The 27,407-nt window shown below is 37.4% G+C and overlaps 1 protein-coding gene across 1 annotated transcript in view; it reads right to left on the bottom strand.

Moving 5' to 3' along the window:
- LOC150099318 (tubby-related protein 4-like) overlaps window positions 1–27,407 on the bottom strand; it is a 215,813-nt gene that overhangs the window by 66,814 nt on the left and 121,592 nt on the right. The window contains exons 7-8 of the mRNA XM_090404314.1: window positions 21,538–21,683; window positions 4,750–4,974 (exon numbers count right to left, since the gene is read on the bottom strand). Of these exons, the coding sequence (XP_090260440.1) occupies window positions 4,750–4,974; window positions 21,538–21,683 (371 nt within the window). The remainder of the gene's footprint in view (window positions 1–4,749; window positions 4,975–21,537; window positions 21,684–27,407) is intronic.

Consider the following 27,407-nt stretch of genomic DNA (forward strand, 5'->3'; position numbering starts at 1 on the left):
AAAAGACTCATCGTGGGAGATCCTTTCTAATAAACACCAGTCTATCCTTAAATGCATTGACCGTTCCCGCTCTCACAACTCCATCAGGCAATGCATTCCATCGTTCAACAACCCTCCATGCAAAGAAACCACTCCTCACCCTCTTTCTCACAGTTTCCTTTCGTAACTTCCAGGGATGGCCCCTTGTCATGACTCCTTCCGCTGTTCAACCAAGCAAAAGAATTTCCCAGTGTAACCACCTCTCAACAGTTTAAAAGTCTCAATAATATCACCCCTCCTTCTTCTATCCACCAAACTCTGCAGTCCACACTCCCTCAGCTGATCCTCATAACTAACATTGTACAGCCCCGACACCACCTTTGTACCCTTTCCACATTAATTTATCCCCTTCAAATCCTGGGAACCAGATCTGAGAACAATAGTTTAAGTGTGGTCTGATCAGTCTTATACAACGGAATGATAACCATTTTACCACTGCAGGTCAGTGTCCTTCTCATTATTGCAGCAATCCTCTGTGTTACCTTCACCACCTTTGCAATATGTCCCCTAAATTTCAGGTTTCTATCAATCATCAAACCCAGATCTCTTGTCTCTCCTACTTCCTGCAGTTTAACTCCTCCCATAGAGTATGTAGCGTCCCATCGATGTGTCTCAAACCTCAAGACCTTACATTTTGCTGCATTAAACCGACATCCCCATTCATTTGCCCATCTATCTAGCTTATTCAAATCATCTTGCAGGGCTACCACATCTGCACTATAACAAATAACCCTTCCCAGCTTCACATCATCCGCAAACAACCGAATATTCCCTTGCAATCCACAGACAATGTCAATGATATTGTCCGTGGATTGCATATAGGTCCCAGTACTGAACCCTGTGGAACCCCACTTGTACCTTCTGCCTCTTTGATATTGCTCCACCATACACAACTCTCTGATACCTATCAGACAGCCAATCCTGAATCCAGTTGACCAATCTGACATCCAGACCCATGTGCTCCAACTTGAATATCAGCTTATCATGTGGCACTCTGTCAAATGCCTTTGCTAAGTCTATGAAAATGGCAGCATATACCTTTCCCTCATCTAATGCTCTTGTAACTTTATCATAAAAGGCTAGCATATTGCTAAAACAAGAGCACCCCTTTACAAATCCATGTCGACTCTCACTGATAACATTACCCTCATCTGCCCAATGCTATATATGGTCCCTCACTACTTTCTCTAAGATCTTACTAACTACTGATGACACACAGACTGGCCTATAATTAGACACTTCCAGTCTCCTACCGCCCTTATGCAATGGCACTATCTTACCTTCCTTCCATTCCATGGGCACCTTTCTAGCAGCCAGACTTTCATTGAAAAGCCAGGTCAGGGTACTGTCAGTTCCTTAGCACATTGTCTCAAAACTCGTGGGGAAATATCATCCAGTCCCACAGCTTTACTAACATCCAGAGTACTCAGTATGTGGAACATACTCTCCTCCTGCACCTCTAAACCTCAAACCTGCTCTATCCCTCTAGTATTCAAATTGACTCTTCCAGGTTGAAATACTCCAATAAAGTGTTCATTGAACAATTCCACTATGTCCTCTGCATCAGTCTTTCTATTCTCATTTTTATCCCCCAATGTCATTCATCCACAGTCATTTCTCCTCTTGGCCACATAGCTAAAAAATTCCCTAGGATTTTCCTTTGATCTAAGGGCAATCTTTTCTCATATTCCAGTTTCGCCTTCCTTACCATACTAGTCAATCTTCTGGCCTGTGTCTTATATTCTTCATGCACCTTCTCTTCACCTATCTCCTTATATCTCTTCCATAGCCTCTTTTTCGCATGTAGCTCCTGTTTAATATTGTTTGTCATCTACTTTACTCCAAATTGTGTCCTCTTCTTCACTCGTGGAATACAGCTTACCATTGCTGCTAACAAATATTCCTTCACAATTTCCCAAGCAATAGACAAGTCCAGCAGATATGCGAAATCATCCTCACTTTCTTGTGAGTGAATTTTCCGAATTGAATTCGGAAAGTTCATCCCCTCCCCATCCACTTCAGTTTGACCATCAACTTATCATCACTTTGTATCCTTCTCTCTGTCCATGGAAGCAGTCACCTTATAAGTAAGTAGATTACTAAAACACGACCTCCCTTTAGCAAATCCATGCTGTCCATCAAAAATAATACCATTGTTGTCAACCCGACTCTGGATTCTAGTTCTCACAAGCTTCTCCAACAACTTAACTACAACACCTAACACACAGATAGGCCTATTTGATGATTGAGTTCTATCACCTCCTTTATGAAGTGACACAATCTTGCCCTCCTTCCGCTCCTTAGGAATTTGACCCAGTGCAAGACTCATATTAAAAAAATATGTCAAGTCCGGCGTCAATTCCCTGGCACATTCCTTCAGAATACGTGGTGATATATTATCAAGTCCCACAGCCTTATTTATATCTAGTTTGCTCAACTCTCCATACACCTCTTGCTCACTTACAGTCAGTCTCTCTTCCCCATCATCAACTGCTCTCAATCCCTCCATGAAGTCACATTTACAAGATTGAAAAACTTTATGAACTGCACATTAAGTATCTCTACCACACCTTCTGCAACAGCTGTCTTTATACCATTTTCTCCGATCAATGTCATCCTTCCATAATCATTCTTTCTTTTGCTGGCTACATATTGAAAGAACTCCTTATGATTCTTTTTGGCTTCATTAGCTAAGTGCTGTTCATACCTGTTTTTAGCTACCCCTCACCAACCAGGTCATCCGCCTTGCCTGGTCTTTGTAATCGTCATGGAATTGGTTATTTCCACTTCTGCTACTTCCATAATGCCCTTTTTTCTCTGTATCGCATGCTTAATCTCTTTATTCATCCATTTCACATTTACCTTATTTAACCTTCTCACCCTTGGAATACATTTAGACATTGCATCTACTAAATAGTTTTTGAAAATCCTCCAAGCTGCATTGATCTCTTTTCCAGCTAACTTCTCATTCCATGCTACACCTGCAAGCTGTCTCCTGAACTCTTCATAATCACCCACCTTATAGTTCCACATATCTTTTTCTTATAGAGGTCCTCACACTACTGGCAACCAGCTCATGGTCACTCTCTCCAATTGGTGAGTGATTTGACACTTCATTTATAATTACATTCTCTGATGAGATGACCGAATCCAAGACACTGAATCCTCGTGCGCCCTCTGTTACATATTGTCTGAGGTAGTTATCCCTCAAAAACTCATTTTCTTTACTTCCAGTTGCTATATCATCATTCCAATCTATATTGCCATTATTAAAATCGCCCATAATGATCACTCTTTTCTTATTTGCTTGGCTAATTTGATTATACTTTTCATAATTACTACTATCCACATTTCTGTTCTATAACAACATCCAACCAAGTATTTCATTCCATTCCATTCCATTCACATCTATCTCACACTAAGCTGCCTCAAAACCATTGGCACTATTTCCCTCTTGCATCTCTACTTTGTATGGACATAACTTTTTCTCTATCATTAATAGCACTCCCCCTCCCTTTTTACCCCTTCTATCCTCACAAAACACATCATATCCTTCCATCTCTATTCCTGTCAGGATGCTGTCCTCATCTAGCCATGTCTCACTTATTCCAACAATTTTTGGGTGAACAGACTCAATTAATGCAACCATTCCATCTGCCTTGTTTCCTACACTTGTATATAGCATTTGTATACGAACACAACATCTCATTCCTGGATCTATAGCTAGTTCCACTGATAACACTCATTCGATGTGATCTCTCCATGCTCGACTGGGGCCATTTCCCTTTCTGCTTATTCATTTTAGAACCCTCTTCAATTCCAACTGTTTCCTCTTGATCCCAGGTTATCCCATTCCTTTCCTGTTTGCACATGCTCTCACATTCTCTTGGAGCATCCACCTTTCTCACGCTGTGGAACTCTGTCCACCCTGAGCCTCCCCATTTCCCTGTTCATCTTGCATACCCATTCTCTCATTTTCCATACTCATGCCACTTACTTTCTCATTTATAACCACCTCTTCAATCTCTCCTGTTGTACATTCCTGCTCTTCCACATCACTTCCCGCTTGATCGGATTCATTCTCTATACTCACTTCTCTACCTTCCAGCAACAGTCTTTCCAAATGACTTGCACCATAACCACTCAAATGCAGTCCATCACTCCCATACAGTTCACTTCGTCCTTCTTAAACTGCATAATTTTATTAATAATAAACAATATTTTTTCATTAAACGAAACATGAAGAATGTATTTTATTTTTAAGTAATTTTGAATTATACCAAACTGTATCATTTTATCAATAATAAACAATATTTTTTTATGTTTAATTTTTTTTAAAAATTTTTACCATAATTTTGATATTTTATCCAAACACGTATACACTGTACTTACAGTGTGTATGTATATTTCTAAAGTTGCAGCACCCCCACAATTTCAAGCCACAAGCCGCCACTGCTCTATCTACTAGATACTCAAATCAACTCACTCTCTCTCTCTCTCTCTCTCTCTCTCTCTCTCAGTCCTAAAATACTCCTTACCTACTTATTTTGCTGGCTGCGGTTATTTTGTTATCATGAATAATAATTTTTTAGCTATATAATCATGAATCATTAACAAATGGAAATATGTCAAACAGGGTATACGTGCTTTATTAGTCTGTTCCTTAACTTCTGAAATAGTATATTATTATTATTGTTGTTCATATATTACCTTAATGGTCTGGCCAAATAAGTTACACACTAGAGCCTGTAGACATCGAGGTAATGGCAATTTGTGGACAGAATTTTCATCTTCAAGACAATGATAGAGTGTGAGCCGAGACAAAAGCTGAAGGGATGCAACTCTCCTTGTAACCCATCCAATATGGATGACACTTCCAGTAGCAATAAAAAGGCGTTTATCATTATGACCCCAGGTGAGAGCAGTCACTGGACTCTGGAAAAATAGATAACAGATAGAAAATAGATGGAATCTGTCCTATAAATATTTAAAATTGTCTAAAAAATAAAAGTGCCTCTCAATATCACATGACACATGGTGGTGATATTTAAATAATAATAAAAATCAGTAAGCCAGGATATATTAATCAGAGTATACGGCAGGTCCTCAAGTTACGTGGTTAATTTATTCTGAAGGTTTCTGTGCAAGCTGAAAATCAATATATAATCAGATTGTGATTACATATACAACAGGTTTTGAAAGAATACTTGGAGAAAATGAAAGTTTATTTGGTATTCTATCCAGTATATAAATATACAAGTATATGTAAGAAAACTAATACTGAAAGACAGCATATTGAGAAATTATGAATATGTAATACTTGTATGTGCAGTACATACTCTTTTTGGGTTTTCTGTTTTATAAGAATAAGACTTATTGACATTCATTGCTGTATATCTTAAAATTCACTAATAATTTTCATTTCTTCTATTAATATGCCTCTTTTCTTGGAAGTGTTTGTAGATTGCATTTACTGATCTTTTCATGTGCTGCATAATACAAACTTTATCTTTTATAATAGTTCTAACAGTTTATTCACTCATTTTATAAGCATCTGCAATGTCTACGAATGTATTACCTTTTTCATGTTGTTTAATAATTTCTACTTTTAGTCTCCATATTTACAATGCACCTCTTCTTTTCATTGTGAATGCATGTATTTATTCTCATCATTTTTAAATACATTTCTAAGAATATTAAGGATTTCTAATGATTTCTAAGGATTTATAATTTGTATAAAATAAACATCTATCTAGACCAGGGGTCAGCAACCTTTCTTGGAGTGAAGAGCCATTTTTAAAATTATATCTGTTAAAAAAAAATTAGGGAGCCGCACGTTTTTTTTTTTTTTTTTTTTACAGTAACACGTTATCATACTTGTAAAACATAACACAGGGGTTACATGTCACATGAAATTATATGATATTTTAAAATATTAAATAATAAAACAAAGATTTCCTTCTCCTTACAAAAGCATACGTATAAAATCCAATAACATACTTATTTCTTTAATTTTTTAAATTTAAAATATCTTCTTAGTGCGACTTTTGCTGTTGAACTTCTTCGGATAGTTTCTCAATATGCGGCAAATACGCCGTAATTTTCATTTTCAAACATGATGAAAGACTCATGTTGTTTAGTTGGTTTCTCAACTTACTTTTAATAAAATTCATATTAGAAAATATTTGCTCACACAAATATGTCGATCAGAAAATCGATAGAGGTCCAAAATGCATATGTTTTTAACTGAATGTAAGTGTCCGGTAAACAATTCCACGTGTCAAATACAATCTGATCTTGCTTTTTAAGATCTATTTCAAACCATTTGTGTTGTATTGCAAGGGTAGATTTTTGTCTTTCCAACTCCTCCAGGTTAGCTTTAAGATTTCTAAATTTTGAATTCCACAAATCCTTGGTTTTCAGGTCCTCTAACTCAAGTTGAAATGCAGCCTCATCAATTCCAGAAAAAGGTGAAAAATTTAGTTCGGTAGGATTAATTTCAAGTGGTCACAATAAAAATGACATAGTTGCCTTGTTCTTTCTAAACTCCTCAAATCTCCCATTAAATTCAGATCGCATATTTACCACAATTTCTTTGAAAAAGGTTAAATTTATGGAATTATCAGCTTGTTCTTGTTGATATTTCTTCAACGTAGGAAAATGTAATAATGTGCCTTTCTCTAAGTCTGTCACAAACAAATATAATTTTTGTTCAAACAAAATCACTTCTTCTAAAAGCAAAACTGTTGTATTTCCCTTTCCCTGTAGTTTCTTATTTAGTGCATTTAAATGGGAAGTCACATCCACCATGAAGTAATATTTTTAACCAATTAGTATCTTCTAATTTTGCATATTCAAGGTCCTTTTGTCTTAGAAACAACTTAAACTCTCCAAGGCAGGTAGCAAATCGCATCAACACCGCACCTCTGGAAAGCCATCTTATTCTGTTATGCAAAAGAAGATCGGAATATTCGCAATTGATTTCTTTAAGAAGTTTACAAAATTTCCGATGACGTAGTGGTATTGCCATTATTTTGTTAACAATTTCTACAACCAAATCCATCATTACTGTTATCTCTTTTGGAAAAGTTTGTGCACAAAGTATCTCTTGATGGATTATGCAGTGAAAGGAAAACACGTCATGCAAATTTGATTTTTAAATAAAGAAACAAAACCTTTGTTTGTACCTTTCATACTCGGTGCCCCATCGGTCACAATAGATATTATTTTGTTAATATTAATACCCTTACTTTTCAAGCAAGTGGTAACAGCAGATTCAATGTCTTCTCCACAAGTATGTCCTGTAAGTGGCAGTATATCAAGTAATTCTTCCTGAGGTCCTTGAGAGTTTATGTATCTACAAATAAGTACAATCTGTACAATGTCATCCACATCACATGATTCGTCACAGGCAATGGAGAATCCTGGTGTTGAATTTAGATTTGTAACCTGCTGATTTGTTATATCTTTTGCCATTTGTATAGTTCTGTCCCTTACAATCTTAGCAGATAATGTCATGTATTTTATTTTTGTAATTATTTCCACTTTGTTTTTAAAATCACAGAAAAGATATTCCGACATTTTAATAAAACATTCTTTCACATATTTGCATCCGTAAAAGGTTTTCCCCATTTAACAACTTCTTAGCTGCCACAAAACTAGCAATAGTTGTATTTCTTGATGCTTTTATCTATTTGGAAAATGAACATTTAGTTAGGTTTACTTTGCCTTGCAGCTCTTCTGCCTTTTTTTTCTTTCATCTCCCCAAGAATATGCTTTGTCAAATGTATCGTGTTTATTTAAAAAATGTCTTTGTATATTTGATTTTTTATTGTTTGAAAGCTTTTCATGGCATATTAAACGCATTGGAAATCCTGCTGTATTTGCCACAAATGCGTAGGTTTTGGCCCATTCACTTTTAAACTCCCGATTTTCTTGTTCTATTTTTCTCTTCTTTGCTGACATGTTAAATACTATAAAAATATTTTTATTCTGTTAATATTTAATTTAATGTTACAAATATTCACATTACCTAACACAATCACCAGTAAATAAAAGCACGGCAACGTCCACTACAAAACCTTTACTTATTTTAACAAAGTAAGCAGTTTACAGACCACACCTGCACTATATGCGAAGACAATGGGCATGTTCAGACAGGCAAGCGCTACCGTAGCGCTATATGTGCTAGCCTAGCGTGACGTCATAAATGTGTCCAAGCCAACTGCTCGATCATAGCGCTACCGTAGCGATTGCCATTCCCTACAAATTAAATTAATTTGGGGCGATTAATTTTCGCTACAAAGTAGCGCTCTGCCTGGCTGATCATGCCCAATGTAAACTGATGTTTTTTGAGTACCGACATATGGTTAGGGGTCATTTGACCTACAGAATATTTTTTTACTTCTATGTTTAGATAGATTGTTTAATAATGAAAAGAGCTGCAATTATTCATTCAAAGAGCCGCAGGTTGCTGCCCCCTGATCTAAATTATCTAGATTCACTAAGAAGACAACTTGCAAAAGGCAGAAACAAACAAAGTGGTGATGACATTAATGGTCATCACCACTCAGTTGTACGTTAGCTTACTAGTAATGTCATCTATTATATTAAAATGAAGGATATCGATCCAGCTATATTTTATAGCCATAAATAGAAAGAACCTTTAAAAAGTCTTTAAAATTTTCCAGAAACTCATATGCTTATCTCCAAAAAAATGCAAATATATGGAATCTAGACACAGCATCAGTATTAAATAGTGCAAACCATGGCAATCCCAATGCCAAGGTCATATTCTCTTAAACTCTATGGTAAATTTCCGAAACTTTTTTAAGTATCTTTCTAAATGTAATTATAAAATATGAATGAATTCATAATATCTTCCATTTCAATATCTTTCCTATGCCAAAGTGAATCCTTTGAGCTTTACATTTTAGTCTACTATATTCACAAAGCAGCTGTTGATAGCTGGCACTGCTGGTTGTAATTAGACATATTGCTACTGTGTATCTATGAATCCGTGTAACTCATATCCACATAAGTCAGGGACCTACTGTGTTTTTAATCATTGTTTAATATCATTTAATATAGCATCTGCTAGTATTTTAATTGGACTGCTGTTACTGAATTACTGCAAACAATGATATTCAAGTAAAATGTTATATACAAATTTTGGATTTAATCATTTTGAAGTTATTATTAGCATTGGGCATCTCCAAGCACTCATAATAGGATGCTCACAATAACCATTAATCTCACAATGCCTGTCATATGTCATACCTCTCCTAAACCAATACACTTGTAACTATGGTAACTCATTCCACTTTGCACTGTAATATCATTCACCAGTCTCCAAACAAAATATCTATTTCTCACATCCTTGCTAACTGCAGTCTCACTCAATTACCAGATATGAGTCCTTATTCACTTTGCTCCTATCATATATACTGAAAACAATTTTTACATCCCTCCCATAATAAAATAACTTACATTATGTTACTATCATATCTACTCTGTTTTGCTTATTAAACAAATGTTATAATTCAGAAACTTTCCTTTAATAAAATGTATTTCTCACAAGAAATAAATTTTATTAAGACCACCTTCTTTCCAAACAACTTCATAGAGTTCTATATTAAGAAGGTCATTAATGATTACAGTGTTTCATTGCATGTACCCTAAGAATTTATTGGCCATATTGCTAAGGGATGTGACTTAACAGTATGTCATGTGTATTTCTGAGGGAATTGTCAAGCTAATTAGACCTGTTCGACTGAACTTGATTCTTCACCTGATTTATGCATTCTTCATTTCTTGGCACTACAAAGGATAAATTTCTGCCTTTAACCTACCCCGGTGTTCATCAAATTAATAGGACTCTCAGTTATCTTACTTTAACAAAACAAGGAGGTCTGTGACATTCATTATGAATGTCACATTTCAACTACATTAGATTCAATAGGCCAAAACAAACTGGATTTGCTAAAGAAGCTATTATCTCCACTAAACATTGAAATCTTTGGAAAAAAAAAACTAAGACTGCACTTAAAATTCATTTTCTTATAGAATTAATGTACAAAGAAATCTGTGAAACCTTACATCACTACCAGAATTTGAATAGAAATGAAGAACTGATATTATTGTCGCTATGGGAAATTATTCTACTTTTTTCTTCACACATCCTGCCAAAATCAAGAGTTTATATACATATAACTTTTTTTTTAATGATGTAAATTTTTCATGTAATATTATCATATCCTGTAATACCCCTTGAGGGTATATATCAGAAATTTGATGATAACGAATTTTTGTTTTTTTTCAAATATTATTAGGACCTAAAAAGTACTCTAGACTTTGCCCCCCCCTTTATCTTGCATTCTCATTGTAGAATTATTATTATTATTATTATTATTCAGGCCTCCATGGAGTCAAAAGACCCATCATGGGAGGTCCTTCCTAAGAACATAAAGTCTGTCAAGACTCATCGAGGGGAGGTCCCCCCCTAAGAAACACAAAGTTTATCATACCACTCTTTAAGCTCATTGACCGTTCTCACTCCCACCACTCCATCAGGCAATGCATTCCACGGTTCAACTACCTTCCACGCAAAGAAACCACTCCTTACCTTCTTGTTTACAGCTTCCTTTTGTAACTTCCAGGGATGGCCTCTTGTCATCACTCCTTCCCACTGTTCAACCAAGCAAAAGAACTCCCCAGTGTCAACCCTGTAACCACCTCTCAACAGTTTAAAAGTTTCAATCATATCACCTCTCCTTCTTCTATCCACCAAACTCTTCAGTCCACATTCCCTCAGTCGATCCTCATAACTATCCTTGTAGAGTCCTGAAACCATCTTTGTATCCTTTCCACAGTTAATTTATCCCCTTCAAATCCTGGGGACCAAATCTGAGAACAATAGTCCAAGTGTGGTCTGATCAGAGACTTATACAACGGGATGATAACCCTCTTATCTCTGCAGGTCAGTGTCCTTCTCATAATTGCAGCAATCCTCTGTGTTACCTTCACCACCTTTGCAATATGTCCCTAAACTTCAGGTTTCTATCAATCATCAACCCCAGATCTCTTGTCTCCCCTACTTCCTCCAGTATAACTCCTCCCATAGAGTATGCAGCATCCCATCGATGTTTCCCAAACCTCAAGACCTTACATTTTGCTGCATTAAACCGACACCCCCATTCATTTGCCCATCTATCTAGTTTATTTAAATCCTCTTGCAGGGCTACCACATCTGCACTATTACTAATAATCCTCCCCAGCTTCGCATCATCCGCAAACAATTGAATATCCCCTTGCAATCCGCTGACAATGTCATTGATATAAAGGTTAAACAATATAGGTCCCAGTACTGAGCCCTGTGGGACCCCACTTGTAACCATCTACTTCCTTAAAACTGCCCCACAACTCTCTGATACCTATCGGACAGCCAATCCTGAATTCAGTTGACCAATCTGACATCCAGACCCATGTGCTGCAACTTAAAAATCAGCTTATCATGTGGCACCCTGTCCAATGCCTTCACTAAGTCTAAGAAAATTGCAGTATATGCCTTTCCCTCATCTAATGTTCTTGTAACTTTATTATAAAAGGCTAGCATATTGCTAAAACAAGAGCGTCCTTTCACAAATCCATGTTGACTCTCACAGATAGCATTGCCCTCATCTGCCCAATGCTGTACACGGTCCCTCACTACTTTCTCTAAGATCTTACTAACTACTGATGACACACAGACTGGCCTATAATTAGACACTTCCAGTCTGTTACCACCCTTATGCAATGGCACTATCTTACCTTCCTTCCATTCCCTGGGCACCTTTGCCAAAGTCAGACTTTCATTGAAAAGCCACGTTAAAGGTACTGTCAATTCCCTAGCACATTCTCTCAAAACTCGTGGCGAAATACCATCCAGTCCCACAGCTTTACTGACATCCAGAGTACTCAGTATCTGAAACACACTCTCCTCCTGTACCTCCAGACCTCGTACCAGTCCTATCCCTCTAGCATTAAAACTGACTCCTCTAGGATGAAATACTCCAATAAAGTGTTCATTGAACAATTCCACTATGTCCTCTGCATCAGTCACTCTATTCCCATTTTTATCCCACAATATCATTCTTCCACAGTCATTTCTCCTCCTACTGACCACATAGCTAAAAAATTCCCTAGGATTTTCTTTGGATCTTAGGGCCAATCTCCTCTCATATTCCAGTTTCGCTTTCCTTACCACACTAGTCACTCTTCTGGCCTGTGTCTTATATTCTTCATGCATCTTATCTTCACCTGTCTCCTTATATCTCTTCCATAGCCATTTTTCGCATGCAATTCCTGTTTAATATTGTTTGTCATCCACTTTACTCCAAATTGTGTCCTCTAATTCACTCGTGGTATACAACTTACCATTGCTGATAACAAATATTCTTTCACAATTTCCCACGCACTAATGATATCCCAGCCTTCCAATTCCTCCCTCCATGAAACGTCCCGAAGTTGACGTCTAAGACTATTATAATCACCTGCATTATAATTCCACATAAGTTCCCGTCTCTTTGATACTCCTGCATGTCTATTCATTTTCCAAGTCAAAACCATATGATCACTCTCTCCAACTGGTGGGAGAGATGTCAACTCAGTTATTATCAACTCTTCTGATGCTATAACCAAATCCAAAACTCTTGAACCTCTTGTTCCCTCTGTTACATGTTGCCTAAGACATTTGTCCCTCAAGAATTCTAGAAATTCTATTTCCCTATTGCTACATGCATCTTCCTCTCTCTAATTTATACTACTGTAGTTAAAATCTCCCATAATAATCATTCTTCTTGCACTTGCCAAACTTAGCTGTCTAAACATCTCCTGGTCTCCATCCTCTGTGCTTCTGGGTCTGTAGCAACACCCCACTAAATATCCTGTTTTGCCTACCTCTACCTCACACCATACACTCTCAAAATCATTTGTCTCACTTCCTTCCAAAGCCTCCACTCTTAGAGGACATAGGTCATCACTTATCATAAGCAGTACCCCACCACCATGCTTTCCCCTCCGATCCTGACGAAAAATGTTATACCCAGCGACTTCTATCAACCATGTCTCAGTGATCGCAATAATTTTTGGCCAGGCTGATGCTATCTGCGCCACCAATTCCTCTCCCTTATTCCGGATACTCCTGGCATTAGTATAAAGCATATAAATGCTGTTGTTTCTATAATCAGCATTATCCCTTCTAGACTCCACTGGGCTCAGTGTTACCTGATATCGTCTCCCTTCTCCCAAGTATCCATTCCCACAAGAGGCCACCCCTGCTATCATCTTCCCTGGGACACACTGACTTGTTCAGAACAGCAATCTCTCCAGATGCCTAAGTCCTTCCTCATTCAAATGAACAGTCTCTCGCATACAATTCCTCTCTTTCCTCAAACGCACTCCAAGCATCCACATATACCAGTCCTCTCTCATCACACATTCTTGCCATTATGGCATTCAATATCACCGCTCTTCTGCTCAGCTCATCATTATCATACCTATGCAACACACACACTATTTTTCCTCTCTCTGTCTTCTTCCATACAGTCTCAAGCAAAAATCTCATATCTCTCGCTGCTCGACTTACATTACCACTCAAGTCATTCGTTCCTACCATCACAATCATCTCATCCACCCTTTCACCTCTCTTAATTGCCATAGCCACCCTTTCTATTGTTCCTCCTGGCAAACACTCCTCACGCATCCTATCTTGAACACCACGGATCATTGAGTCGCCATACATCATACCTCTTACCATTCCCTCTCCTCTACTGCTATTCTCTCTTCTAGCATTCCCATACCTCTCTCTCCTACTGTTTCTATTCTCTCCTCTTTTAGCACTCCCATACATCTCTCTCATTCCCTCTCTCCTACTGTTTCCATTTTCTCCACTTCTAGCACTTCCATATCCCTCTCTCATTCTGTCTCTCCTACTGTTTCCATTCTCTCCTCTTCTAGCTTCCATATCTCTCTCTCATTCCGTCTCTCCTACTGTTTCCATCCTCTCGTCTACTAGCATTCCCATACCTCTCTCTCATTCCCTCTCGTCTACTGTTTCCATTCTCTCCTCTTCTAGCACCCCCATACCTCTCACTCATACTCCCTAAATTCTCTCTCTCTCCCCTACTCTGATTCGCCTTGCATTTATCTCTTCCATTCTCTCAATCTTATCTTTCATGCTTCTGCTCTCATTCACAAGACATTCCACCTCCTCTTTCAGCTCATCTATCTCCCTCTGCAGGTCAGTCACTCTTAATCTAAATTCACTCGCCCAAACAAAACCATCTCCTAAACTTTCACAGTCACTCACACCTTCCACACTATCAACTATTATTTTCTCATTCATATATATATATTTTTTTTTCATTCTCTCCTATCACACTACTTGTCTTCCTACATTCATTCCCCGTTCCTGGAGCAACAAGGTCAGATATCGATATTTCTAATGCACTTATTTCCTCCAACTGCCTGCATTTTGCGCACATATGCTCTCCGCTCTCTCTTTCACAAGCCACATATCCAATTCCCAAGATGCATACATGCTGCAAGTACTGCATGCCACAAAGTCCCTTATGATATTACTTATAATAGAGTTCTTAAATGGCGGAGGACTTGGCGATACGCCACTTGCGACTGCAGCTGAATCCGCGATCATTCCTTACTGCCAAGTAGCGTAATCTTTAATAATTATTCAATTAATAAATTCCGTTAAATAAATAAGAAAAAAGTACAAACAATTACAAGCAAAAAACATTTAAGTACACTAAATATAATTAAATAAAATGAAATATAACTAAATACAGTGATGTAAACTTAGCTTCGTTTTGTCTTCCACTGTTATGCATTCGATTCCGACGGTAACCAAAATATATTATATCGCGACAGCAACTAACTTCCAAAAAACAACGACTGAAGTAGACTCGTATTCAGAGAAACAATTTAGCACTCAAAAACGTAGAAAAATGGGGGAAAAAAACAGACTATTCACCGATTAAAAATCACTTTCTCAACTTTTATTATTATACTTTTATTATTATCCTAAGACCAGATGGAGTCAAAGACCCATCTAGGAGGTCCTTCTGTCATACCCCACTTTAAACACACTCAAATTCTCTGCAGATATCACCCTCTCAGGCAACGTATTCCAATCATTCCCAACTCTACATGCAAAAAACCTTCTTCTCCTGTCACACTCTCCTTATACAACTTCCAGGGATGACCTATGATTCTCCCCTAATCTCTCACCATTTTCTGTAAAACCTCTTCAACATTGATCCTATAACAACCCCTTACTAACTTGTATGCCTCTATCATATCATCCTCTTCCTCCTATCCACTAGACTCTGTAAATTGCATCTTTTCAACCTTTCCTCATATTTGACATTCCAGAGATCATAAACTACCTTAGTCAGTATGTATTACAGCTTTTCTCAAACTTTTCCTACAATGGAACACTTCAAAAATCCTGAAATTTTAGCGGAACACCGTGGTTAGAGTTGAGTATCATCGGTCTCGTATTCAATGTAAGGCTAAGCGCACACTATCACCGAAGCAGGCTGTATCGCATCGCAAAAATGCAACAGCGCACACTACAGGCATAACGGGCCACAGCGCATCGCATTGACCTTGCTTGTGACCACACATTTCTAGAATAGATACCTCCGTATTTCACTCGTGCTCGGAGGTGTCGGCAACTGCGCGTGGCTGAGTCAAGGCCAGAGCATGCTGGCCTTAATAGCACAATCCACGTGCAAAGTGAGGAGCACCTGATTTTCAAACATGTTTGAACTTGTTGCAGCATTTAAAACCATTTCAGGCTCATATCAATTTTGATAATTTTTCATGGAACACTTATTCACTTTCCGCAGAACATAGTTTGGGAAACCCTGATGTATTATATCATTAAGCTCTTGCCTTGATGGTAGCTCTACAGAATCATTCTCTTCAATAGTACTTGATATATAATTTTGAGTTGCAGGGCTAACATTTTTATTCAACAATTCAAGGAAATATTCTCTCCATCTATTTTTTACTCCTCCTCTCTATGCTAACATGTTTCCTTGTCCATCTCTGCATATATCTATTCCCAGCTTATATCCTCCTTTAATTTGCCTAATTGCATTATAAGTTTATCTATCTAAAATGGCCTCTGGACCATTTCCAACATCTCTTCATCCTTTTGAAAACCAGATAACCCAAATCTGTGCACAGTAGTCCATGTGAGAGCTAATCAGAGCCTTATACAATTGAACAAGAATCTCCTTACTTCTATAAGTCAGTGTGCTCTGCATCATTCCCATAATTCGTTGCGTTGTCCTCACAATTTCGGCAATATGTCCCCTAAATTTTAGATCCTTATCCACTATCACCTCAAGATCTCTTATTTCCTCCAACAATATATCTCCACCAAGCATAAATTCTACATCAAATCTTTGTTTCCCAAATTTTAAAACTTTACATTTTGCAACATTAAACTGAAATTCCCATTTCTGTGCCCATTCACACAATCTATTCAAGACTTCTAGTAAGGCCACAACATCTTCTGTACTCTTCATAGTTCATTCCAACTTGGCATCATCTGCAAACAACTGAATATCCTATCCTTGGCAATATCATTAACATAACATAACAGGTTAAACAGCAATGGTTCTAAAACAGAACCCTGAGGCACACCACTAGTGACTTTCCTCTTCTGGGATATTGCTCCCTATACACAACTTGCTGATAACTATCTGATTGCCAGTCTCCTATCCAATGCACTAATCTAATATCCAACCCCATCTGCTATAGTTTGATTATCAATTTATCATGTGATAGTACTCTATCCAAAGCCTTTGTAAAATCTAAGTAAACTACTGTGTATCCCTCTCCTCTGTCCAATGAAGCCGTCACCTTATTGTAATAAGTAAGTAGATTACTAAAACATGACCTCCCTTTAGGAAATCCATGCTGTCCATCAAAGATAATACCATTGTTTGTTATCTACCTAATTCTGTATTCTAGTTCTGACCAACCTCTCCAACATCTTAACCACAACATCTGACACACAGATAGGCCTATAATTTGATGCTTGAGTTTTATCATATCCCTTAAAGTGGCACAATCTTGTCCTCTTTTGACATCTTTGTAACTCGACACAGTGCAAGAATTTTTTTTTTCTCACTCTTCTTGTTAAATTGAAATCATTATGCCCTCAATATTTTGCAGGAAAATTGTATGCAATAAAATTTCATAAGCCATATTTACATAAGCAAGTTAAACAGCTGATACTGAAGACACAGTTACAATATAATTTTGGACTGAAAAGAACAGAAGTAGTGTTATATTAATGGGACTATGCTGCAGTAAACTGATGAAACAAGGGATCTGGGGAGTGGCAAAGAATCGGGAGTGAAGTTCAGAAGTAGTATTGCAAATATGGACAAAACAGTGCAAAGACTCACTTTGAGTACTATGCACAGATTTGGTTGCCTGAATTTCTTGGGAATAAGGAAGTCATGGAGAAGATCCAAAGAAAGATAACATGTCTGTGGAAATGCTTTCTGTAAGCATAGACTGAAGGTTTATGGGTTACAAAATTTAGTTTACAAACAGAGAAAAGAGCATATGATGGAAGCATATTATTATTATTACATGGCCACCTCCATGAAGTCTGAACTCTCATTGCAGAGACCCATTTACCCACACAGGCTATCATACCTCTCCTTGAATCCGCTAACAGACAAAGGGTTGCACTGGCAACCCTTTCCACTCATTCACAACTCTCCAAGTAAAAAATCGAGTCCTCACACCTCTACTAACCACACCGTCATTCAACTTCCAGGGATCATCCCTGGTTATAGTCCCTCTAGCCAAGTGCTGAAACATTTCTCCTGCATCAATCCTATAAAACCTTTAACCAACTTAAATGTTTCCATTATATATCCTCTTTTTCTCCTATCAACCAACTTCTGCAATCAACACACCCTCAATTTATCTACATATGGAAAATTCCACAGGCCACTCATCATTTTGGTCACTCACATCTGAATCTTCTCCACTGCTTCCTCATCTAAAAGAAACCCAGGGGACCAGATACTATTATTACTTCATTTGTACCAACTAAGACAATCATTTCGTTCGACTTACCTTTTTGCAAACAGATGGCATGGCTAATCTCGTGAATTTATGCACCCCTGAAAAAATGCTTTTGTCACACTTTCATTAAGTACTCTCCTGATCACTGAGCCTCCATACATAATTTTCTCCTTAACTTGTTTTTCTTGTTTCTTTGGGCGGTCTTTATTATTCCTTTGGGCCACCTACTTCTTTTTCTTTTTAGCCCCGCTAATCTCTTGCCGCTTCTGCAATTTTCAATTTCACGTTTTGTCCTATGAAGGATAACATTTGAGAGAATGCAATTTCTTTATTAATGTCCATTTCATTCTCCTCTATTTCCACAGCTGCACAATTGACATTAATAACATTATTTTCCATCTTACTGTTGGTACTGTCCACTCTACTAATATCTGCTGCATTCTCATCACCTAACAGACATTCACTTTTGAAATACTTAATATACACACTCTCTCTCCAGTTTCAATTTCCTTTCACATATCCTTTAATTTTCTTGAATACATTTCTCTCGCTCTCTCTCACACTGCACTGAATAAAATCCCATAAATTCAAATCACCCGACAATGTGGACTTGGCCACCATTGTTCGTCCATGCATTGGTGTCGTGCTGACAATATTGTACTTAAACAAAAAAAATACAATGTGTACTTACAAGCTAACTAGTTCAGTCAATCCTGTTTAAACAAAAACTAAAATAAGTTAACCTAATATTCTCAAATAAAATATGAAAGTTACTTATCCTTCAGGAGCAATAATTCCATACTACACACATAATAAGCAACCTGGCATCCTATTTATGTCCCATATATGTTACTAAGGGATTATATAGGGCAGATGCAAGAGAAAATTTTCAATAAATAACAGAAGGAGAGAGAAGAAGCAACCACTCCTAGAAGTTGAGTAACAGTGTATTTAGCAAGAATTTGAGGATTAGTTATTTGTTTGAGACTGCTGAAATATTTTAAATTAGTTTAAGTAGAGGAATGATGGGCAAATATGAACAAAGACAAGTGTAGGCCTCTTGCACTAACCATTATTCATATTTCTTTGGACCATGGAGATGCCTGGATAATAGTAATAATAACAACAACAATGTAAAAATCAATTGAACTTTGCACTGAGGGACATCAAAGATATATAAATTACAAGAGAACACAAGCCAGTGCTTTATCTAGCCATATTTTGTTTTCTGCAAATTCCAACGAAGAAGGACTCCCACATCCAGTTCTCTGGGAAAAGTCAAATAACATTCATCATTGTTACGATGAAATAGAAAGAAAAATAATAGAATCAAAAAGAAATAATCCTTAATCCTATACATATCAACAGTAACCTTAATTACAACTTGTCAGATTGTCACTATTCTGCTATCCAATATTGGCATGCTCGAGATCTTAAACACACGCGTATGCCTAATAATGCAGTTAGAAAGAATTCTTTTTTAAACTCATCAAGGCTCATCATAAACTCATCAATAACCTTAACAGCTATTTGCTAATGCTTTTTTGTACTGTTCAGAGCCAGTTCCTGTATGGTTATCTTTGGTTATTTCTATGTTTTTTGCACTTGAAGAAGAAGTCTGTGAAAGACAAAACTAGTCTTGCAAATAAAATCTGTTTTTATTTTTAATTCTCGGTGTTCTGGTCATTAAATAATAAATAACATGCACTCAAACCAAGTAAATCAATCTATGAACATTTCTAGTCCTTATGACAAGGCAATTTACCATAACATCAGAAATTACCAGAAGACCTTGAAGAGAATTGGACTGCATATCAACAGACTAGTGTTCTTGAAATGCTGCAAATTCCATATGGGTTTCTCTAATTTTATCTCTCTCAAGGAGAACATCAGAATAGAATGGGCAAGCAGGATTTACCACAGAGCGAAATTAGAACTCCTCACCGAGAGAATTTTTGACACTAAATTTACCTTGGCCTTTCTATTTGCTAAAAAAAAAGTGCACTTTCTAACAACATTGAACATTCGCTTGATAGTGTCACATGGAACTATATTAAAGAGGTGGGTGAATCTTCTGCTTCCAAGATTCAAAATGAAAACAAACTGACACTAATTAAAAAATTTAATTTTCTTAAACAAAAACAAGAGAACTCTTTAATTTCCAAACCACACCTCCCTCAAGACAAGGTTATCAACAAATCTAGTCACAACCTCTCACCTGCTGAGAAGAATATTCTCTCCAGATGCCTCAATTTTGTTTTGTCACCGAGATCTATTCCAAAAGAACTATTACTTACCAAAATTGAGAAGGCAGCTTCTTTCCTCCCTACCTAAGAAGCAAACTTACTTCATATTGAATTCATTTTCACTATTAACAATGCTAGACCTCCTGCAGACAACATCACCTCTTCAGAACGACAGGCTATTAAACATCTTCAGAATAATAAAGATATTATTATTCTTCCAGCAGATAAAGGAAATGCTATGGTTGTTCTCAACACAGCAGATTATCACAACAAGATATTAGATTTGTTATAAACACTTATTCTATTCTAGAAAGAGATCTTACTAGAGAACTTCATAATTGCACAAACAATCTCTTGAGAACTACAATGGAATTACCCAGAAGTTTACATCTTTCCCTCCGTTCTCTCTATCCACTGATCCCTCGTCTATGTGGATTACCTAAAGTCCAAAAGGAGAATATCCCATTACGTCCTATAGTCGAAGGCATTGATTCTCCAATGTACAACCTTTCTGAATATCTTGCCACTTCTCTAAAATGTTTCTCTGGCAAATCTTCATCCTTTATCAAAAACTCAATGGATTTTTTCTACAGCATTAAGGATATCACAATCAAAGACACAGAAATCATGGCCAGTTTCAACATAATTTCCTTATTTATAAATGTTCCTACAGATGAAGTTCTTTCACTATTAAAAGACAAAGTATCTAAGATTTTAGCCTTATTGACACACTGTGTTAATTCTGGATACTTCAAATTTGAGAACACAATCTACAAACAAAATTCAGGGCTAGCTATGAGAAACCCTTTATCTCCAGTACTCGCTAACATCTACCTGGATGATTTTGACTCTCTCTAACTGCCTAATAATAAAGTTAGAGAGATTTCTTTTTTAAACTCATCAAGGCTTGAACTTTAACAGTTATTTGCTAATGCTTTTTTGTACTGTTCAGAGCCAGTTCCTGTACATTTATCTTGCTAGTTATTTCTATGGTTTTTGCACCTGAAGAAGTCTGTGAAAGACGAAACTAGTCATGTGAATAAAATCTGCTTTTATTTTTAATTCTCGGTGTTCTAGTCATTAAATAATAAATAACATGTGTGTATATATATTTATATATACACACAAACACACACACCTGTGTATTAGGTATTGTGACTACAAAACATAAAGTTCCAAACTCGGTATAGAAGTGAATTTTGTTGATGCAGCTCAAGGAAGATTCTGATGTAACTCCTGCAACAGCTAATAACTCTCCACTGTTTGACCATTCAACTTTTATCCCTACATTAAAAAAAAAAAAAAAAAAAAATTCATTGCATTTAAACAAAACTACTTTTAACAAAATCTTAATTTTATTAATATGAGATAACAAAATTTGGATAACATACAGAACATAATTATAATTAAAATTAAAAATAAGAAACATATTATAAAGTTAACTAAAGCTTATATAAGGACATTATTATTAACTGGATAACACCATGGATGAAACATTCAATCACAGGAAGCTCACAATAACCATTATTCATACAATGAAAATCATTCCTATCCTTAAACTTGTTTACTGACAAAAGTAGTCAAAACCACCTATGGAAACATTTCTATTCATGCAACAATCTGCTAGAAAAAATCTAGTTTTACATCCCTACTAATTATGCTCTTATTCAATTTCCAGAATTGACTGTTCCTTCTCTCCTCCTTCTGTCATGTATCATGTACTAAGCCAGCCTGGTTGGCTGAGTGGTTAGTGTATCTGCTCTCCAGCCAAAAGGCTGTGGCTTCGAATCCTGCTGTGGGTATGGATTTGTGATTGTCTGTCGAAATACTCGTTGTGAAGGGGCAGTATATGGTGTTGGTGTAGTTGCAGTTAGTTGTAGTTGGTGGATTGAGTGGTGGAGACAGAGAGTTTTAGAGTAGGTGCCTCCCTCAATGAGTCTTTGGATTTTTTTTTGCTAGCTGAGTTGGCCGAGTGGTTAGCATATCTGCTTCCCAGCTAAAAGGCTGCAGGTTCGAATCTCACCGTGGACAGGGATGATTGTGATTGTCTGTGAAAATACTAGTGGTGGTGGTGGGTAGTAGATGGCATTGCTGTCAAAGTTCGCTGCTCACTGAACTTTGACTATATCCTCTGCATCAGTTATCAACCCACCATTGTCATCAACTACCATCATCCTGCGATAGTCATTCTTTCTTCTACTACCCACATATTGAAAGAACTTAGTAAGATTTTTCTTGGCTTGATTGGCTGTCATCTCTCACACTAATCTTATCTTCATCACAATCACTTTGGTCTCACTTGTTCCACGGTCTCCCACAGATTTACATCACATCTTGGCTTCTGGTGATATCTTGTTTGCATCACTCACTGTACTTCTTTCCAGAAGCAGCCTTTCAAGATTATTATTATTATTATTATTCAGGCCTCCATGGAGTCAAAAGACTCATCGTGGGAGGTTCTTTCTAAAAACACAAGTCTATCAAGACTCATCGAGGGAGGTCCCTCCTAGGAAACACAAAGTCTATCATACCACTCTTTAAATGCATTGACTGTTCTCGCCCTCACCATCTTTGTTATCAGCCTTTGCACCCTTTCCACAGTTAATTTATCCCCTTCAAATCCTGGGGACCAGATCTGAGAACAATAGTTTATGTGTGATCTGATCAGGGTCTTATACAACGGAATGATAACCATTTTATCTCTGCAGGTCAGTGTCCTCATTATTGAAGCAATCCTCTGTGTGACCTTCACTACCTTTGCAATATGTCCCTTAAATTTCAGGTTTCTATCAATCATCAACCACAGAGCTCTTGTCTCCCCTACCTCCTCCAGTTTAACTTCTCCTACAGAGTATGCAGTGTCCAATCGATGTGTCCCAAACCTCAAGACCTTACATTTTGCAGCATTAAACCGACACCCCCATTCATTTGCCTATCTATCTAGCTTATTCAAATCCTCTTGCAGGGCTACCACATCTGCACTATTACTAATAACCCTTCCCAGCTTCGCATCAACCGAATATCCCATTGCAATCCACGGATAATGTCATTAATATTTATATTAAACAATATTTAAAATTTAAAAACAATATATAAAAGGTTAAACAATATAGGTCCCAATACTGAGCCCTGTGGAACCCCACTTGTAACCTTCTGCCTCTTTGATATTGCTCCACCATACACAACTCTCTGATACCTACCGGACGGCCAATCCTGAATCCAGTTGACCAATCTGACATCCAGATTGGTCAACTGGATGTCAGATTGGTCAACCCCCATTCATTTGCCTATCTATCTAGCTTATTCAAATCCTCTTGCAGGGCTACCACATCTGCACTATTACTAATAACCCTTCCCAGCTTCGCATCAATCGAATATCCCATTGCAATCCACGGATAATGTCATTAATATTTATATTAAACAATATTTAAAATTTAAAAACAATATATAAAAGGTTAAACAATATAGGTCCCAATACTGAGCCCTGTGGAACCCCACTTGTAACCTTCTGCCTCTTTGATATTGCTCCACCATACACAACTCTCTGATACCTACCGGACGGCCAATCCTGAATCCAGTTGACCAATCTGACATCCAGACCCATGTGCTGTAACTTGAATATTAGCTTATCATAATGTATGTATATATTATATATTTGACTAAAGTTTATAAGGCAGAACACCGGAATAAGTTGATAACATTTCTTTTAATTAACAACATGACATTTCATCCTAATTGCACAGGATTTTTTTTAAGTGTAAACATACAACTTAGTAAACTAGCAAACAAAACAGTAATGACTAACAAAGGTGACAACAGTTATGCAGTAATAGAAGAGCTTGATGTTATTTTTAAAATACTTCTATTTGTTCAGAACATTGTGCAAGTTTATGCATTCACATGAATGAGTTTGACTAATGAAGGCTAGGATGTACTCAGATGTAATAGAGGGAACAAGAGGTTCAAGAGTTTTGGATTTGGTCATAGTATCAGAAGAGCTGATAATAACAGGAATAGAAGTAGAGGGTACAGCATTTTTCGGTAGGATAGGGAGGTAAAACGCAGTGGTGAAGTACTGTTATGATAAGTCATGACTTATGTCCTCTAAGAGTGGAGGCTTTCAAAGGCAGTGACACTAATGGTTTTGAAAGCATATGGTGTGAAGTAGGGGTAGCCAAGACAGGATATTTAGTGGGATGTTGCTACAAACCAAGAAGTAGAGAGGGTGGGGAGCACATGGGTTTGGATGGCAGGTTGGTCAACTGTATTCAGGATTGGCTGTCCGATAAGTATCAGAGAGTTGTGTGTATGGTGGGGCAGAAGGTTACAAGTGAAGACCCACAGGACTCAGTATGGGATCTGTATTGTTCAACCTTTATATCAATGGATTGCGAGGGGATATTCAGTTGTTTGCAGATGATGTGAAGCTGGGAGGGATTATCAGTAATAGCGCAGATGTGGCATCCCTGCAAGAGGATTTAAATAAACTAGACGGATGGCCAAATGAATGAGGATGTCAGTTTAATGCAGCAAAATGTCAAGTCTTGAAGTTTGGGATACATCGATGGGAGGCTACATACTCGATTGGAGGAGTTGTACTGCAAAAAGTAGGGGAGGCAAGAGATCTGGAGGTGATGATTAATAGAAAACTGAAATTCAGGGAACATATTGCAAAGGTGGTCCAGAAGATTGCTGCAATACTGAGAAGGATGCCGACCTGAGAAATAAAAGAGTTATTGTTCCATTGTATAAGACCCTGATCAGATCACACATAGACTATTGTTCTCAAATTTGGTCCCCAGGATTTGAAGGGAATAAATTAACTGTTTAAAAGGTACAGAGGTGGATAACAAAGATGGTTTCAGGACTGTGCAATGTTAATTATGAGGATCGGCTGACAGAATGTGGACTGCATAGTTTGGTAGATAGAAGGAGGAGAGGTGATATGATTGAGATGTCAACCCTCTAACTGTCTCTCGACAGTTAGAGGGTTGACACTGGGGAGTTCTTTTGTTTGATGGAACAGCAGGAAGGAGCGATGACAAGGGTGCCATCCTTGGAAGTTGCAAAAGGAAGCTGTGAGCAAGAGGATGAGGAGTAGTTTCTTTGATTGGAGGGTTGTTGAACCATGGAATGCATTGCTTGATAGAGTGGTGAGAGAGCAAGAATGATCAATGAGTTCAAGGAGTGGTATGATAGACTTTGTGTTTCCTAGGAAGGGCCTCCCATGATGAGTCTTTTGACTCCATGGAGGACTGAATAATAATAATAATAATAATAAGTTAATACTTTGATTAATATTTAGATGTTTAGGATCTAATACTATTTCCAAAGTCTCCCAGATTTTTCTCTGGGATGTGAGGTCATTAGCCTCTATATACAAGTAACCCAGTCATGAAGTGTGCAAACTTTGTTTGCACATAATTGTGAAACCGAGATTATAATTTCTTGGAATCTTTAATTATAACAACTGATAATGAGATTCATCAGACCACATGACTCTGCAGAGATTCAGTTTTGATGTTCCCGATACCAGGTGAATTGTCAACAGTGGTACACAATTAGGGTGTCAGTTGCCATCCAAATACACGTTGTTTGAACCTTCAACATTGAAACTGGATATGAATTATGCCACCACCCTGTTGTTGGTCTGTACAAGCCTAGAAAGTCTATGTTAATCCCAGTCATAAATGGTATGTGGTTGGCCACCACTTGCTCGCTGGTCTGTTCATTGATAGTATACTTGTGATACAACCTTGATATGGTTGCCCTAGAGCAGCGTTTCTCAAACTTTTCCTACAATGGAACATTTCACAAATCCTGAAATTTTAACAGAATACCTTGGTTAGAGTTGAGTATCATTGATCTCGTATTCGACGTAAGGCTAAGCACACACTATCACAGAAGCAGGCTGTATTGCATCGCAAAAATACGACAGCACATGCTACAGTGCATCGCATTGACCTTGCTTGTGATTGCACATTTCCTAGAATAGATACCTCCATACTTCACTCACACTCGAAGGTGTCGACAACCGCGGGCGGCTGAGTCGAGGCCAGAGCACACTGGCCCTGATAGCACAATCTGCATGTAAAGTGAGGAGCACCTTATTTTCAAACATGTTTGAACTTGTCGCAGTATTTAAAAATATTCCAGGCTCATATCAATTTTGATAATTTTTCACGGAACACATTCACTTTCCGCAGAACATAGTTTGGGAAACCCTGCCCTAGAATACCATAGGGTTCTTACCACTTGAGTGATAGTATAACCCACCTCTCTTGCATTGATATGTCCACAATCAAAGCTGCTAATATTGCCACATTTACCCATTTTTGTTAATTGCGATACACTGCCAGGAAACCCTGATGTCTGTCTATTAACGTCTGCATTTGTTTTGGGTATGTTTCATTTTCTGTGGAATTCACTCAGCAAAAGTTTGCTGTTGTGACTTTCACAAGAGCAAACTCACTGGATCAAAAGGAATATGTTGTTATTAAAGGGCCTTTGTAGTAAAAATGATTACTGTCGTGAACTTCCTTTAAAATAGCATTGACGTTATGACTTGCAGTAGTTTATTATACTAAGTATTATACTAAGGAAGAGTGATTGCATATTCTCTCCTGCAATATGGCAGAATATATTGCAGGGGAAAGATGTTAGCAGTGCATGGGAAAAAATCAGCAGGTATCTGAGGAAGGCAATATCAGATTGTGTCCTCATGGTCAGGAAGACAAACAAGGTAGGCATTAGATGGATGAGTAGTAGTATCAAGCTTGATCTGCAAAAAAGAAAATGTTATGGAGAATTTACAAGGAGAAAGGCGATCAGTACACCCATGAGCAGTACAAGGCTCAAGCTAGGAAGGTTACCAGCATAGTAAGAAAAGCTAAATCAGATTATGAGAAGACCTTAGCCAAGGAGATCAAGAGTAAAAGAGTTCTTCCACTATGTGGCAAGTAAAAGGAAGAATGATTTCGGAAGGATAACCTTAATGGGTGCTGATAG

The sequence above is a fragment of the Typopeltis vanoorti genome, chromosome 14 (assembly GCF_054136105.1).
Source record: "Typopeltis vanoorti isolate ZY-2024b chromosome 14, IOZ_Tvanoo_1.0, whole genome shotgun sequence".
NCBI classification, from domain to species: Eukaryota; Metazoa; Arthropoda; class Arachnida; order Uropygi; family Thelyphonidae; genus Typopeltis; species Typopeltis vanoorti.